Genomic DNA, 16060 nt, shown 5'->3' with positions numbered 1-16060 from the left:
AGCAACATGTAGTCTGGACCATCACACTAAACCAACTCACATGGCCACACGACCCCAACACCAGCTCACAATTCCCGACTTTTGAGACTTAGACACATCCACGAAATCTCTTCAGACAAACAAATGAGCAACCCCTGGCCAAAGGTTTACAGGCAGCTTCTGCTTCTGTGAGTAAAACACTTACAAAATCAGTATGATTTGCCTATAAGTCCTGTGTCCCCCTAAAGGTGCATTTACTTGCAGTAAGCTCAGGCACATCTAGACCTAGCATGACACGTGTGCGTTGATATTCCTTTTCCAGTACAGGTCGTGGGTTTCTTTGGAGCCAGTCTAGATCACTGCAGACCCTGAGTCTTGTCCACAATTACATGGCCTGTGTCAGATATAACTAAGCACGTTGGCTGAGCTTTTCCACTGTGCTTTTCAGGAGGGACAGGGGAGAAAACTTTACGAGGTCAGAGGACAGAAAATCGCCGGCTCCATCGCAGTACCAGAGCAGTCCTCACCTGGAGAAGCATCTTCCCCTGTGCTAGTCAGCTCACTGGTCCCCCATCTTTTTCAATGGGGAGAAACAGCAACCACAAGCTTGGTGCATGGGACCAGCTCACAGGGGGACTTGGGCAGCCTGGACAGACAACAGAAGCTGAAGAGCGACAGCTTGGGTCTAGGAAGGGAGATGGGAGTTCCAGATCCACGTGTGGACAGGCAGAAGCCATCCCACAGCCCTGAGTCACGATTCCTCAGCTATGAGGCTTGCTCACGGCATCCAGCTCGCGGGGTTGTGCATACCACTGAGGGCTTAGATGTGGGAACCACGCTTGCCCAAGGCCACCCCCTTGCACTTCTCCACCTGGCAACACTCCATCCTCCTCTGGTACACGGCCCTTCCACTGCAGCGCACAAGGCCCATCCCTTTCCTGGAGGGAGGAATTCAGGGAGGAATCCTTCTCCCTTCCTGCTCCCACAGCCACTATTGTCAGAGGTGGTGCTTCTACTGCAAGATCAGTGCTTTAGGTTAAACATCCATTTCTGTCCCTCTGGCTCCAGGCACCTCACTCTTAAACAGTTAAATATTATGCATGTGAGTCTGTTCTGGCTCTAGGTGACTTTATTGAAACATCTAGAGCTTTAGCCTGTGTGCCGTGGGCTCATTCCCCACTGCACACCGTGGCTGGCACTCAGGAGGGTGGGTGGCCACCTAGGGAAAGGCCAGATCAGCTTTCTGAAGGCAGGGAGCTCTCTGAAGTCTGACTGATCTTTAGATCCCCAGCATCTAATATCGCGCTTGGCACAAATAGGCCCTTGATAACTACTGATATATATTTTTTCATGAATGACACATAAATTAGAAAGCTAATTAAGTCATTAGGAAAGACATAAAGATTCAGGTGTAAATATGATCGATTACACACTTCTGCTCTGAAAGGCTGGCTCTCGTGACAGCTGGGAACTGGCCACTTGTGTTAGGTGGACACCACTGGTTCTGAGCTATGCGATTAGGATGGATGGATGATACTATGTCCTTCTGTAAACTTGAAATCGGACAGGTGTAGGGAATGACTTCTCGGCCCATCTGTGTCTGAAAGCAGCTGGTGAACGGGCTGACCTGCTTTTCAGCCTGAGGTTCAGGGAGGAACTGTCCCTGTGATCTCTGAGCGGAAAGGTCTGACTGATGCTAGGCTCCAGATCCACAGAGGCAGAGTCAGGCTGTTTAGGGCTTCCCATCCAAGATCAGCTGTGTCACGTGACGTAGGTCACGCATCTCATGGGACATCCTGGGATGTCTCTCAAAAAAAAAAAAACAAAAACAGATGACACAGGGGTGTTTTCGTACCTGGCCTAGTTGTAATTCTTTGCGTAGCTTCGGGATATACTGAAGTATTTGGGAAAATAAAAGCTGCACCCCCTGCAGACAAAAGGAAAGACAGAACACATGAAGGTCTTGCTGCTGTGGTTGTCCATCTCAGCAACAGTGCCTAGCCTACTTTCCCCCTGACAACCAAGGGAGGCGGCCTCCTGGAGCCAGCCACGCCTGACCTGGGGAGCAGGGACAAGGACGTGGGTCAGAAACCGATGCTGGAGCTGGAAGGGATGCTCCACTTGGCACACAGGGTCTTGGGTTTGGATTATTCAGCTTCCTCCTGAAGCCCCTTCCTGTGTTTCTCCATCCTCCCACAAGCTTGCTTTATTAGAACAATTCTATGCTGGGTGTTTTCATTTTCAAATTGTACAAAAATCCATAAAACATTTTTACAGAGCCCTTGGAAAGTGGTACCAAAGAATTATAACTATTTTGCCAAAGAGTATATGGATCTAATTAAAAATGAATTCACATCTCTGTTCAGATGCCTGTATTCCCTTTCTCTCTCTCAATCAATGCTCCACTTGTTAACGGACAAAATTTCCTTTTTTCCAGCTCAGTCCATTTGGAATGTGCTACCCTGCTTTTCGATTGCTTCTATGTTTAGCAAGGACAAAAATAATGAAATCAGAGCTTCCTTGACACTTTCATTCCCTGCTAAAAAGAATTCTTAAATGACTATGAAGTTATCTGAAAGTGAGTGTATTTTCAAAGCATTTCCTAAGGGAGGGGAATTACTTTGTCTAAGGTGCTTGCTATTTCTGGCCACAAAGTTCTTAAAAAGCTGATTGTGTAACCTACATCAGAAAAGTGTATGATCAGTTCAAAGCAATTTTTTTAACTTCAGATTAAAAACATAATGTTCTGAACACTGAGGGCCAGCTCAAGAGATCAACTAGCAATATCTGCTATACTCAAGCTTGCACTCACTCATATTACATGTTTAAAAATAACATGGCAAACATTTGGGAAACGGCTGCATTTCTCTATGTGGGTTGACCGTGAATTGGCTGGCTCGCTTATGAGGGTCCTTCCAACACTCGATGGTTTTCTCCCTAGCCTGGGGGTGGCAGAGGGTCCCGGCAAAATGATACAGTGGGGTTAGCAGCCTGTGGTCAGGCTTACACAGTGTCTCCATCACAATGGAGAAAAGGGATGCCACCAGGACCACATTCATCCACAGAACGCCCAGACTCTACTCTCAGCCTCTACTGGGACGGGAGGGAGAGGGGTTAGCCAGGAAGAAGCATCAGTTAAACTCTATCAGGCTCAGGCCAAAAAACATAGATAAATAAATATTAATAAGATATAGAATCAATAGCTAAGACATGGAATAGCAGGTATTTGGTCACTAACTTCAAATCTTCCAAAATCATAACATAGCCTCCCTTGCAACAAAAGCTCCCCATAGGTAACCAACATTTCCTCCTACTGCCTTTTGCAAACGTACAAGGTCTGTGCAAGAAGATACAAGTCAAGTCAAATGGCCTAAAACTTCACCCAAAAGGGAAAAGTATAATCCCTGCTGGTCCTAGTAAATACTCCTTTAAGAATTAAAAAAAAAAATTTTTTTTAAGTGTTGAGTTCTCAGCCTTTAATTTTCAAAGGAGATAAAGGAGGACGCGAAGGGCTCCTTTATACAGGACTTGCTTTCAGTTTCTATAGTCAGCACAGGTCATCTTGGAGCACTCAGAGCAGCAGACAGTAACCCAGCAAAGTGAGCTAAGGCTATGGCTAGAAGCTAATCCTGCACATCTCCTGGTTGAAAGAAATCCTCTGACTGGCAAGGAAAGCAGGGGCGTACTCAGAGACCAAAGAGGCTGCAGTAACGCCAACACAGAGCCCAGATTTACCAAGGACCCCTCCACCATCCACCTCTGCCTTCTGCTTTCCTGATGCACTGGCTGTCCCATGTTCCACCTGGAAAGCATGCGACCTATAAACAAAAGCCTATGCTTGTCCTGGGGGCAAGGGGCGGGGCCAGCATTACCTGTGTTTCTAGCATGCATTAACCGTGGAGAGTTTTGTAAGGCTTTATCAACATCATCTGAAGTCAAATGTGGAAGAGGTGCTACAAAACAAAACAAAAAGGCAACATCCAAATGAAAAAGAGAGAGAGAATTACCTTCCTTGAAAAACAAAAAAAAGAAGAAGAAAGATAATATCTGCCCCTCCCCCCTGCCCCCAACACTCCCCACCCTAAATATCATGGGCTGCTTGGAAATCTCTCCATGGCTTTGCTACCAGTTAGCATGGTAAAACCTAGATGAGGGCCTATATTGAATTCAGGGATGCCAGGCAAAGCATTTACACCAAAGAGTTCACACCACCCACTGTTGCACTATCTCGACTAGCTCCTTCTGATCGTACTTGACCTTTCAGAAATACTAAAGCATGCAGCAAATTCTATAGATTCATGCCTCTCATTGCCAAGATGCCATCCCCATTCTGACAGGCTAAGCCACATCTCAAGATACCAAGCGAAAACGCTCCTCACTTTGTGTTGCAGTGGGATATGCAAGGGAGTTTGGTTTGGCTTTCGGGAAGATAAATGCCATACTTCCCATCAAGTAGGAGCCATTCCGTAATGCTTCTCCTTCCGTTTGGACATCATGGAGGTGAAATAACATGTGACCAGGTAAAGCTCTGTTTCCCTCTGATATGTGATCATCTCGGTCAGGGGAACCCTGGAGGAGCAACTGAACGCTAGAGGTGACTTTGCTGCTTCTTATAAAAGAGCCACTTTTCACTCCGCATCTGGCTAAGTCATCACCTTCTGAGCATTCTCTCAGATCCTAATGGGAATCGGGTTAGGGCAGTAACAGGGCTGAACCCTCTGCATCTGAGGTTAAGAAGGACCTCAGACAGTGCTCTTCGTGGGAGAGGGGACCACCTTACTCTCTCTGAGGTAGTGCAGGTGCGACAGAAGGATGTCAGCGTTGTAGCTCGGGGTGAGCCTCTGGAAGTCATCTTTGGTCATCTTGCACAGCTCCTTCCCGTCGATATTCTGGAATAATAAGATGTCAACGTCTGGAAGCCCATATTCTTTGACTGCCCACTCCAGCCACTGCCGGACATGGTCTGTACTCCATAGTGTGGGATCTGAAAGGGGACGGAAGAATATTTAATCAACGCCTGAAGACAAACTCCTGGGGCAGAGACATATCCCATGTGGGATCTCCCACCAGCCTCAGCTTTCCAGAGCATCACCTGCCACTCTTCCAGAATTTTCAAGCCAGGCTCAGGGACCAGTCCAAGGAGAATGTCCAAGGAAGAGCAACTGACTTGTACTCGGAGACTACTGTCTTTAAAGTAAGTTTTTTTGTTTTTGTTTAAGCAAAGAAGGGTATTTATTGATTCACATAACTGATAAGTCCAGGGGATATACTAGCTTCAGGCATGGTTTGGTCCAGGAGCACAAATACTGTCATGAGGACTCAAGTCTCTCCAGGGTTTGCCTCTCTTTCCTCTGTACTGGCTTCATTCTCTGACTGGTTCTTTTGGTATGTTGGGCCCTGTTGGTTTGAGTTTTCCATCCTACAGAGCTAAACAACTTCCGTAAAGAGGTTCTGAGCCTCTTCTCCACAGTTCACTAAAATGCTTAGGGTTGAGAATCACTGGACCCACTTGAATCACAAGGCCATTCCTCAACCAATCACTGTGGTCAAGGAGGGGGGCTGTGCCGATACATCGGGTCTGAATTACACGTTCACCCAGGAAACTGAAGGTTAAGTCAGACTGAGCCACATGAACTGACAACAGAGAGAGGAGGCTCTAGGAAATAGCAAGGAGTTGCTACAAAGGGATGGAATGGATGCTGGTCAATCAAAAACAACACTGATGTCAATGCTAAGACCAGATACTGAAAAAGTTTAAAGGGAATTATCCTGAAAGTTTAGGATTCATCACACCACTTGCTTCTTTGTTGCTCAATTAACCTAACGTTTCCTGGAAGGATATGGTTTTCTTCTTAGTCGTTTCTTTTTATTTTAATTTTTCATTTATTCATCTGAATAAAGAATATCTGAATCACTTTGCTCTACACTGAAACTAACCTAACAATGAAAATCAACCAAATTTCAATTTAAAAAAAAAAAAAATGGGAGGGACTTCCCTGGCAGTCAAGTGGTTAAGACTCTCTGCTTCTAGTGCAGGGGACCTGGGTTTGATACCTGATCGGGCAACTAAGATCTCACATGCTGCACGGCACAGCCACAAAGTAAATAAAATTAAAAAATAAAATAAAATTTAAGAAACAATGAGAAAAAAATGAACAAGAATCAATGAAAAATTTCCTTCAAAAAATACTGGTATCTTTATATGAAAAAAAAGAGCAACACATATCAGGAAGATGCTAATTACATACTAATAAAAAAAAATCCCATACAATATTTGTATGAAATACTGGAAAATATTGACCACAGAATTGGAAGTGACGTGTAGGTCAGCCTGAACCCTAGCACCTCCCAGGAGTGAGTGTTTCTAGGCAGGAGGCATCAGTTACACGCTTTTCCTGCAGAGAAGCTGGTCTGGCGACTCACTCACACCTGCAGGAGGCAAGCTGGCTGGGGGCGTTCACATTCCACAACCATGGCACAAACACCCGCAGGAAGCAGGCGGCGGCGTCACGCTCGGCCGCCAAGTATGGAAGGCGACCCCCGTAGGAGCAGGAGGGCAGGGCCCTGGGGAGAAGGGGCAGGGGAGCCCCTCAACGGAAACACAAGCTGAGACCACCCCACGCAAACAGCCTGGGTGGAGGGTACCCAGGACGCCTCGCTGGCAGATGGGGCTCCTCCCTGGGGTCCCTGAGCACTAGGAGACATCCGGACCAAGAGCAAGAGGCCAGAGTTCTTCTATCCCCCAGGACTCTCAAGGCCGTGACCCCCGGAGACCGCTTCTGTCCTCTGCGTTTGTTTCCCATGTGGAATGAAAGCCTGGGTCTGGGTGGGGTCTCTGGACAGGCTGCGAGAGGGCAAGCATGCCACGAGGCTCAGATCATCACAAGTGGAAACATCTGCTGTGGGAATAGACCACCCTTCTATCGCTTTCGAGCTTAATGGTTCTGGAGTCCCGTTTGCTCTCACTAACGCTTTAGGCAGCTCGAGCACGGGCATCCGATGTGCTGTTGGAATACAGTCTGTATTCCAGAAAGAACAGAGGAATGGCGAGACACAGCCAGACAGCCACGTGCCGTCAGAATTCTCCTTCCTCCCTTCCGCCTTCCCTCCTTTCCTTTTCTTTCTCACTCTGCTTCTGTCTCCCCCTCCCTCCCTGCTTTTGTTTCTTCCCTACGGTTTCACATCTTTCTTAGTAGAAAGGAATCATTTTGACTCCAACAGAATTCATTCCCCAGCCCACTGCCCTCCCGGATACCCAGGAGGAAGCAGCATCCTGAAATGTTACATGCACCACCCCTGTATATATCTGAATACTCTTGCTGTATCCACTATATATACTGTTGTATGCCTTTCAAGTTAATATAAACGGCACCTAATTTGCTTTTGGCATTCAGCACTGTATTTTCAGGATGTGTCCAAGTCTATCCATGGAGGTACAGTTCATCATTTAAGCAACTCTTATGCACCCCCTCCCCATGAATATACCCAATTTACTTATCAATGAAGACCCCTGTGTCCCCCTCCCCACCCATATGTGAAGGAATCTGCATTGGTCCATAGCCTGGACTCCACATGAGAGTCATGGGGAGATTGAAAAAAAAAAAAAAACTTCAGAGGCCTGCTCTCACTCACAGAGATGCTGAATGAAATCTGCTGGAGGGCAACCTGGATATCAGTTGTTAAAAGCTGTCCACATAATTCTAATGTGGTTCAGACCATCTACTCCCAGGTTTCACTCCTTAAGAGTGTGATCATGGGACCTGGAAGCCTCCGCCTTCCCTGGGACCTAATTAGAAATGCAGAATCCCCAAGTGCCAAGCAGGCTGCTGAATCTGAGTCTGTTTTTTCATAGGATTCTCAGCTGACCCACGTCCACATGAAGCCTGTGGAAGTGCTGGCCTAGGTGAGTACCTCCATGCAGAATCAGTGGTCACAGGACCCATGCCTAACTAAGATCTCTGGTTCTGCTAGAAAGCACAGAATATCTACAAAAGCTCAAATGGCAGCGTTGACAGAAAGGTACGCCTATGCCTTTGTAATCCAACCACATGGAAACATTTTGTTAGCCTGTGAAAACTGAATGTTAGCTCCATCCAAGTCATTGAGTTTGGATGGCTCTCTGCCATGAGGTCAGAACTCTGCTTTCACAGAGAAAACGTTCTAAACTTCAGACTGTTTCCATAGAAAGTTTTTTTTTCCCCCTTTTTCTCATGGTATGTCATGACTCCTCATCATATAGGAACAAATCATATATTGGCCTCAGGATGCCCTGAATTCAAGTTCTCTTTCCTTAGTTCTGTGCAGAGGTCAATGAAATAGCCTTCTTGGAAAGAAAGCCTTCCCTTCCACAGGGTCCCCAAGTCATTTCCTGTAAATTTCACCACTAGGTATAAACAACATGGAAGGACTATGTTTTGGTGTAACTACTTCCTAGAAATCAGTTCATTCTGGGAAGGCATTTCTTCTCCTAACGGTGGAAACATATTCTAAAAATGATAGATAAATATCTTCCGGAAAGTTGCTGGGTTCATGCTAACATGACCAAGTGACACCTTAGGAAGACAGCCAGAAGGAGGCCAGTCTCTCTCCAGCATCCCTTGGTGTGCCTGTTAACTGGTTTCCCTAGCTAGGCTCAAGGTTGCAATGGCTCTTTCAGTTTTCCTTTAAGGGACTCTTGTGCAAGACCCCGGAGGCCAATTTCTCTTTGCCCTGAACTATGAGCGCTAAATTCTTGCTTTGGATTGGTCAAATGGCCCTTCTCTTGTCCTGCTGGCATGAGCATAAATTCCTACGACCTTCCCAATCGGCAATTCGGCAATACTTGTCAGATGCCTTTGAAAAACTGTGTGGATAGTCTCTGAACTAAAAATTCCACTTCTAGAAATTTATCCTTAGGAAATCATGGAGGAAGTGCGCAATGATTTATTTTCAAGGATGTTCTTTGTAGTGTTGTTTATAATAGCCAAACATTGGAAACACCCTAAATGTCCCACAAAACAAGAGAACTAGTTAAGTTTCTGTACATTTAGGAACATCCTTGTGATATTTAGAGACTAAAATTACACTGCTGAATGTAGTTACTGATATGAAAAATGTTCAAAATAGATTAAAAGTTTTGAAAACATTATGGTAGTACAATTATATTCTTCAAAGAAATACAAATATACCCATGGAAAGAATTTTCAAGAGATATGCATTGAAACGGCAATTATTGTATCTGAGCAAAAGGCAATGGAGATTTAAAATTTTTTTCTTTTCACTCAACTTTATCTTCTCTTTTTTTTCTACAATGAACATGTGATACTTTGATTAAACATTTATATATAAATATATATACATATATATATATATATATTCTCTGTGTTTCAAAATCAAAACAAGGTCCTATAAAGGACTGCACATGTACATTTGCTAAAATGTTTTTATTACATTTTCATAAAATTTTAATATTACTTTTTTTATCCAGTTCATTCATGGGAGTTGTTTCATTGGAAAAGAATAAAACTACACCAAGCCAGGTTACTACTGTATCCTTTTGGAATTTGATCTCCACACCTCTGCCCTATACATTTAGAAGCAAAGAATACTAAAAACAAAATATGAAAATATGACCACTTGGTAGAGTAAATGAGGACGTGCCTTTCCAACCTGTGGGGCGCTGTTATTCTAGACCGCCTCTATGGGTGTTCTACAGAGAACAGTTTGCAAGGATCAAGTCCGAACTCTTCAGTCTGAAGCACGTGGTCCCAGGTTTCCAGGCCCCATGGTTTTCCTAAGCATCATTCCCAGCTTTTCCTCCACCCTGGACCTTCCATCCCCACACACCCAGCTGTCATCTCCCGAACACACACCCTGTCTGTGTCCACACACCGCCCGCTGGTTGAAGACTCACCTTTCCTGCACCCTCACTTACACTCACCACCTCCTTTGGGTATCTGTCCTCCACATTCTTGAGGTTTAGGAGCTGATAGTCACTCCCTAGGCAGGGAAGTGATGACAAGACAGGGGGCTCTGTCCCCGCCCCAGTGGCAGGGCCCACCCTCGGCTTCCCCAAGCTCCCTGGGCCAGGCATGGATGCCACTCTTATAAAGGGTATTTTTCTAGGGTTCAAGTCAGTGTGTGGGGTCTCAGCTCACCCTTCAACTCCACAGAGCACCCAGGGGAGAGGCTTCCAGGTCTCCTCCATGGCCCATGATGGATCAGCAAAGTTTTCTTATTTCTGCCCTACCCTGCCATCACAGAAGGGAGCTCACAAGGTCCCACAAGATTCAACCGGCCTTCTCTCTTTCCCGGACCCCCCACCATGCATATGAAGGAGAAAGCAGAGGGGTCACAGGATGAGCCCCAACCCAGGGTCACCTCTGCCTCCGCTCAGGGGTGGATCGCACACCCTCTGCCCCCAGGAAGTGGTGCAGCTCAGAACCTGTCTCCTAATCTCATGTTGAGCCTGGGGCTTCTTTTTTTCTTTTGGTGTCATTTTTTTTAAATTGGAGTATAGTTGATTTACAAGGCTGTGTTAATTTCTGCCGCATAGCACAGTGATTCAGTTATATACACATATATTCTCTTCCATTATGGTTTATCACAGGATACTGAATATAGTTCCCTGTGCTACAGAGTAGGAGCTTACTGTTTACCCACTCTGGATATGCCCGTTTGCATCCGCTAATCCCGGACCCCCAATCCATCCCGATCGTGTCCTCCTTCCCCATGGCAACCACCAGTATGTTCTCTCTGCCCCTGGCTTTCTTTCTGTTGCCTAGATAGGTTCCCTTGTATCATATTTTAGATTCTACATGTAAGTGATATGATATGATGTTCATCATTCTTACTTCACTTGGTATAGTAATTCTCTAGTTGAATTCCTGTTGCTGCAAATGGCATGATTCTGTTCTTTTCATGGCTGAGTAGTATTCCATTGCATATATGTACCACTCTTCTTTACCCAGTCAACTGTCAATAGACATTTATGGAACAATGTGTAGATTCCAAGGACCAATAGGACTTTAGTCTTAAGACCAACAGTCTTAGTAGTCCTTAGACTAAGCTGAATTTAACTAAGCATTTACAATATACACAAGTACTGCAGGGATTCAGAGGTAGCCAAGAAAAAGATGCTGAGAATCTATCGAACAAGGTAGCTATGAAGATGACCCACAAAATGGAATGGAATCTTTGTTATCTGAGTAGGACGTGGAAGTACAGAGAAGCAGCAATTCATCCCAATCAGGAAAAAAAAAGTGGAGGGGGGATGGTTTCACCAGAAGAGTTTGGCTTGAGCCTGCATGAACAAAAAAGATTTTGACTGCAGCAGGATGACAGATGGAGAAGGGAACGGCAACCCTTTCCAGTATTCTTGCCTAGAAAATCCCAGAGGCAGAGGAGCTTGGTGGGCTACAGTTCATGGGGTTGCAAAGAGTTGGACATGGCTGAGCCACTTAACATTCTCTTTCTTTCAAGGAGAACCTTGAGGATCTTGCTAAGAAGGTTGGACTTTATGATCTAGGAATTTCAGGGTCATTGAAAATATCTGAAGAATCAAAGAATGTCTTAATTCACATCCAGCATAGCAAATTTGGTGATCAAATAAAAGGTTTTATCAGGAGCCAGAACACTCATATTTGGGCTCTGATTCAACCATTCCTTAGATGCAAAAGTCAACCTCTCTAGAATTTTCTTTTTTCTGTGGGTAATTAAGTGAAAAGTTAAGGGAAGAGAAAAGTCAATGAGATAATGTATGTGGAAGCACTTTGCCAACAATAACACATTACAGAGCAATAATGCATCCATGTACTGGATTCTGCATTGCAAACTGCTAAATTGAAATAGACAATCTATTATCACAGGGGAAGCCTCTTCCTTTCAACACAAAAGTCTGATTTATCACTTTATTTTAAGAAGCTTTCGGAGGTGCTAATGGCAGATGAACCACGAGCTGCTAGAGATAAGTTGTTTTGTTTTCAGCCCTCCAGTTCAATTGTTTTAAAAACATCTGTGTCCACAACACGTGGACATCAAAATGGTAAATCCCCGTGGTACAGGGCTAAAAAAGAAAGTCATCTCTCTCTTTCTCTGCAGCCTCTTACTTTTATTTTAGATTACACAGTTAATATCCAAAAGTTTTAGAAATGTTATTTCAGTAAACTGAGATTAAAACAATAAATAAAAGCAAAGCAGATTTGCACTGTTTAGGCGGGAGTGTTGAGGGGTGAGGGGGTGACAGGCAGTGGGTAGGATTAGGGTTGAAAATTTTTTTTACATTTCCCTGAAACTGGATTCTGACTTAGTAGAATTCCACTGCTGCCAGGAAAATATTAAGTAGATATTTAAATTAAGCAAAAGGATACTGCATTGCTGAAGACAAACCGCGCCTTCTTGAAACAAAATACCTCTTATAGGCGAGCATCCTGTTTCTAAGACACTTGCCCTACCCGAGAATGAACCAAATTGGTGGTAAGTCCTGAGTGTCATTTTTCTTGAACAGTATCAATGTAAAATACTGGCTTCCAGAAAGAAAAAATCATCCATGGTCATGAAAAAATACCAACAAAAATAAATTGCACTTCTAAGTCATATCACAAGCCTATGAGGTCTTTGTTTATAAAACCAGACCCTGGCGAGGCTGCCAGTCTACTGTTCTAGACACTCAGAAGCCTGCAAAAATAAGATTTAGTATTTTGCCGCCTCATCAGAACAAATTTTACATTTATAAAGAAGCCTAAATAAGAGAACTGGCTCAAATTTGAGCTTCAAGAAATTGAAATTTGAGCTCAAGTAGAGCCTACAGTCAAGGTTACTTACGAATCTTTTCATTTCTGAACGATGAATGCGGTTCAGTTTTTGTCTTGATAATTACTGATTTCTAATTTTATTGAACTTTTGTCCATGAATGAGGTCTACATGACACTGATTTTTTGAACAATGGTTGTTACTCCCATGGCACAGTCAGTTTCTGCAAATGCCCTTTGAGTACTTAAAAAGAAGGCTTCTAATTGTTGAGTACAGGTATCTATAAGAAACCACTAGATCAAAATTAGTAATTCACACATAATTTCCATGTCATTGATCTATCAAAAGCTTAGAAAGGCAAATTAAAATCTCTCAATAAAGTGAACTGGTCTATCTCTCTGTATAGTTCTTTATGTATTCTGAGGCTAAGTTATTAGGTATATTCAGCTTTATCATCGTACATTCTTCATAAATGTAAACACTTTTTGATTATGTGATAACTATCAGTTTTCTCCACTAATGCTTTCTGTTTCCATTCTTGTCAGCTTTATTTTGACTGCAATTTGACTAGTGTATCTTTTCCCATCTGTTTACTGGCATTCCTTGTCTATGTTAGATGTTTCTGTAAACAGTACATAACTCTGTTAACTCTGTAGTACTTTTTAAAAATCCACTTTATCATTCTCTGTCTTTGATGACGAATTCGATCTACTTATGTTTATTGTTACGGGTATATCTGATTTCTAACACTTCATGCTTTTTGTTATTGCTGTATCTGTTCTTTGTTTCTCCTTTCAAATATCCGATTGAATTCATCTATTTTTCTTTGCTGCTTTTTGTTTGTTTGTTTCTCTACTGGTTGGGTGTTTCACATTCTACTCCAATTTCTTCACTTCTTAATCTTTATGCAAAATCAAAATTTAATCCCCAAATGTCCTTTGCCCAGAGAACGTAAGGTATTTGGGAACCTTTACCACTAGTCCTGCATCGCTATGCTTATATAATAATGTCAGTCAATATTTTTATTCAACATTATTAGAGTCTGTGGCAGGAAAAAGAATGTTAAGAGACCTAGAGTTTTAGGTTTTAGATAGATCTAGAGTTTTGTCAGTTTCTCCCAGTTCCTGGAAATTTCCTGCTATTGCCCTCTGCGCCCTGTTTTGCTGTTGAGAGGTTTGCTGTCCTTATAACTGTCATTATTTTCTGATAGTCTGTCTTCTTTCTTTTTATAGGGGGGTAATTAGTGAGTTTGCTAGTGATTTTTTTTTTGGCCACACCCAGTGGCGTGTGGCATCTCAGATCTCTGATCAGGGATGGAACCCAGAGCCTTAGAGCAGAGTCCTAACCACGGGACCACCGCCAAAGTCCCTGTCTCTTCATCAGTTGGCGCTAAAGTCCTTTGTCTCTGGTGTTCTGCAGTCTCACCATAACGTGATTAGAGAAGATGAATTCTTCTTTATCCTTCTCTAGACAGTGTTTCCTATATTTGGAGAATGGCTTTATCCATCAATTTTGGGAAAGTCTTAGCTGTTTACCTCTTCAAATATTGCATCTCATCCATTCTCTTTATTCCCTTTTTCCAGAACTTCTAATAGGTCTACCCTGAATCCTTCCCAACTGTTGACTTTTTCCCTTAAATTTCCCCTTTTTGTCCCTGTGCTGCACTCTGAAAACAATCTTTGATTTGCTTCTCAGTGTTTTCATATCAACTGTTTAATCCATCTACTGAGTTTTTGATATTTTCTGATCTGAATTTTGAATACACTCTTGTGTTTCTAGGCATTCTACTTTTCCTTCTTCAATATTATCCATTCGTTTCCATAATATTTTTCCTTTCTTTGCTTATTCCTTCTTTTATGTATCTGTTGTTTAGAAATTAAGCCATGTCCAACTCATGTGACTTCACGGACTGCAGACTGCCAGGCTCCTCTGTTCATGGGATTTCCCAGGCAAGAATACTGGAGTGGGTTACCATATCCTTCTCCAGGGGAATCTTCCCAACCTGGGGATTGAATCCTGTCTCCTGCGTCTGTTGCACTGGCAGGTGGATTCTCTACCTCTGAGCCACCAGTGAAGCCCTTTAGGTATCTAGTCACTTTTCAAATCTACTTACTTTATATTCTCTATATCATACTTTAATTACCTAACATTACTGAGGGTTTTAATCAGGTTGTCTGTTCTTTCTGCTGAATCTTGGCCTCGATAGGTTCTTCCCGTTTTCATAATTTGGGTTTCCAGCATCATCTTCTGTAGGTCTTTATCTGTAGGAATTCTGTCAAGCCTGAATTGAAGGTGAGCTTCTCCAGCAAGATTTTGTCTTTATTTCTAGCGCATAACCACTTTTCAATGGCTAATTTCTCAGACTGGAGACTGTTGGAACACACAGCTGTGTGCATGAGTTAGGAGGTCCAACCCCTGCTTTTGCAAGTCCAAGATGTCATCTCCTGTCCCTAATTAATCTTTAAAACCCAAATATCTGTATTATAGACATCAGAACTCCACCCCCATCCATGCACCTAAGATAACATGAGACAAATGGGACGAATAGGCCTCCCTGTTCTCAGTTTCTGCCTTGTCTTTAGTCCCTAAGGAACTTGCTGACTTTCTTCCCAGTTCAGCTGTGCATTTAGAAGGTTGTCAGATTTTAAGCATCATTTCCAGGGACTCTGCGAGAGGCCCTTTTAAGTTTAATGGTTTACTAGAACCAAGAGTCTTCTCTGCATAAATTTTACCCATCTACCTTCAAACTTTTCCTTTTTCACTGCAGCCATCAGCCTAGCTCACACTATGCTCCACTTCATTCACGGATTAAATAATCCATTGTCAAAAATTAACTGTACATATGGATTGTTCTATACCCAGGGGAAGAGCACAAAGAACTGTAAAAAAACAAAGTGTGCCTACTTTCAACTCACTGAGAATCAACAATTCCATCATATATTTTATTCAAAAAATACATGACTACATTATTTTTGTTGGGCTCTAAAGATATCTTTGACATTCAGACATGCTAAAATATTTCACTGGATAGTCATTCTCAGCTCTTCCTAAGTGGGTTATCTAGCTTGGAGATTTTGTTTTTCTTTTTTTCCCATTTCCTCCTCTTAGTTAGTACTCCATGACAACACTGCATATGCTCATCATGTTTCAGAAATGGAGTGACCCATTCCACTTAAAAGTTTCTCCCTGCTTGGGTGGTCTCTCTTTGCTCCTCTTTAAATATTGGTATCCCCAGAGTTTTGTTCTCCACTCTCCTCACTCCATAGACATCCCCTGGCCATCTAGACTCTCATGTTCCAACTACAGCATGTATGCAGTGTTGGTTTTCAAGGGGTGCCACAAAGAGAACCAC

At 43.2% G+C, this 16060-nt stretch overlaps 1 protein-coding gene across 5 annotated transcripts in view; it reads right to left on the bottom strand.

Moving 5' to 3' along the window:
- The window catches only part of ERG (ETS transcription factor ERG), a 236656-nt gene that overhangs the window by 19774 nt on the left and 200822 nt on the right, over positions 1-16060 (bottom strand). For 3 of the 5 annotated variants that reach the window (XM_061167302.1, XM_061167304.1, XM_061167306.1), the window contains 3 exons: positions 4760-4963; positions 3852-3932; positions 1835-1906 (listed from right to left, as the gene is read on the bottom strand). The exons of 1 other annotated variant lie outside the window; for it this stretch is intronic. In XM_061167302.1, coding sequence (XP_061023285.1) covers positions 1835-1906; positions 3852-3932; positions 4760-4963 — 357 coding nt within the window. The remainder of the gene's footprint in view (positions 1-1834; positions 1907-3851; positions 3933-4759; positions 4964-16060) is intronic. One more of the 5 variants, XM_061167305.1, reaches the window with a different exon arrangement.

This window comes from Dama dama, chromosome 19 (genome assembly GCF_033118175.1).
Source record: "Dama dama isolate Ldn47 chromosome 19, ASM3311817v1, whole genome shotgun sequence".
Classification (NCBI taxonomy): domain Eukaryota; kingdom Metazoa; phylum Chordata; class Mammalia; order Artiodactyla; family Cervidae; genus Dama; species Dama dama.
The sequence above is the reverse complement of the archived record's forward strand: the minus strand, read 5'-3'. Positions and strand labels throughout refer to the sequence as shown.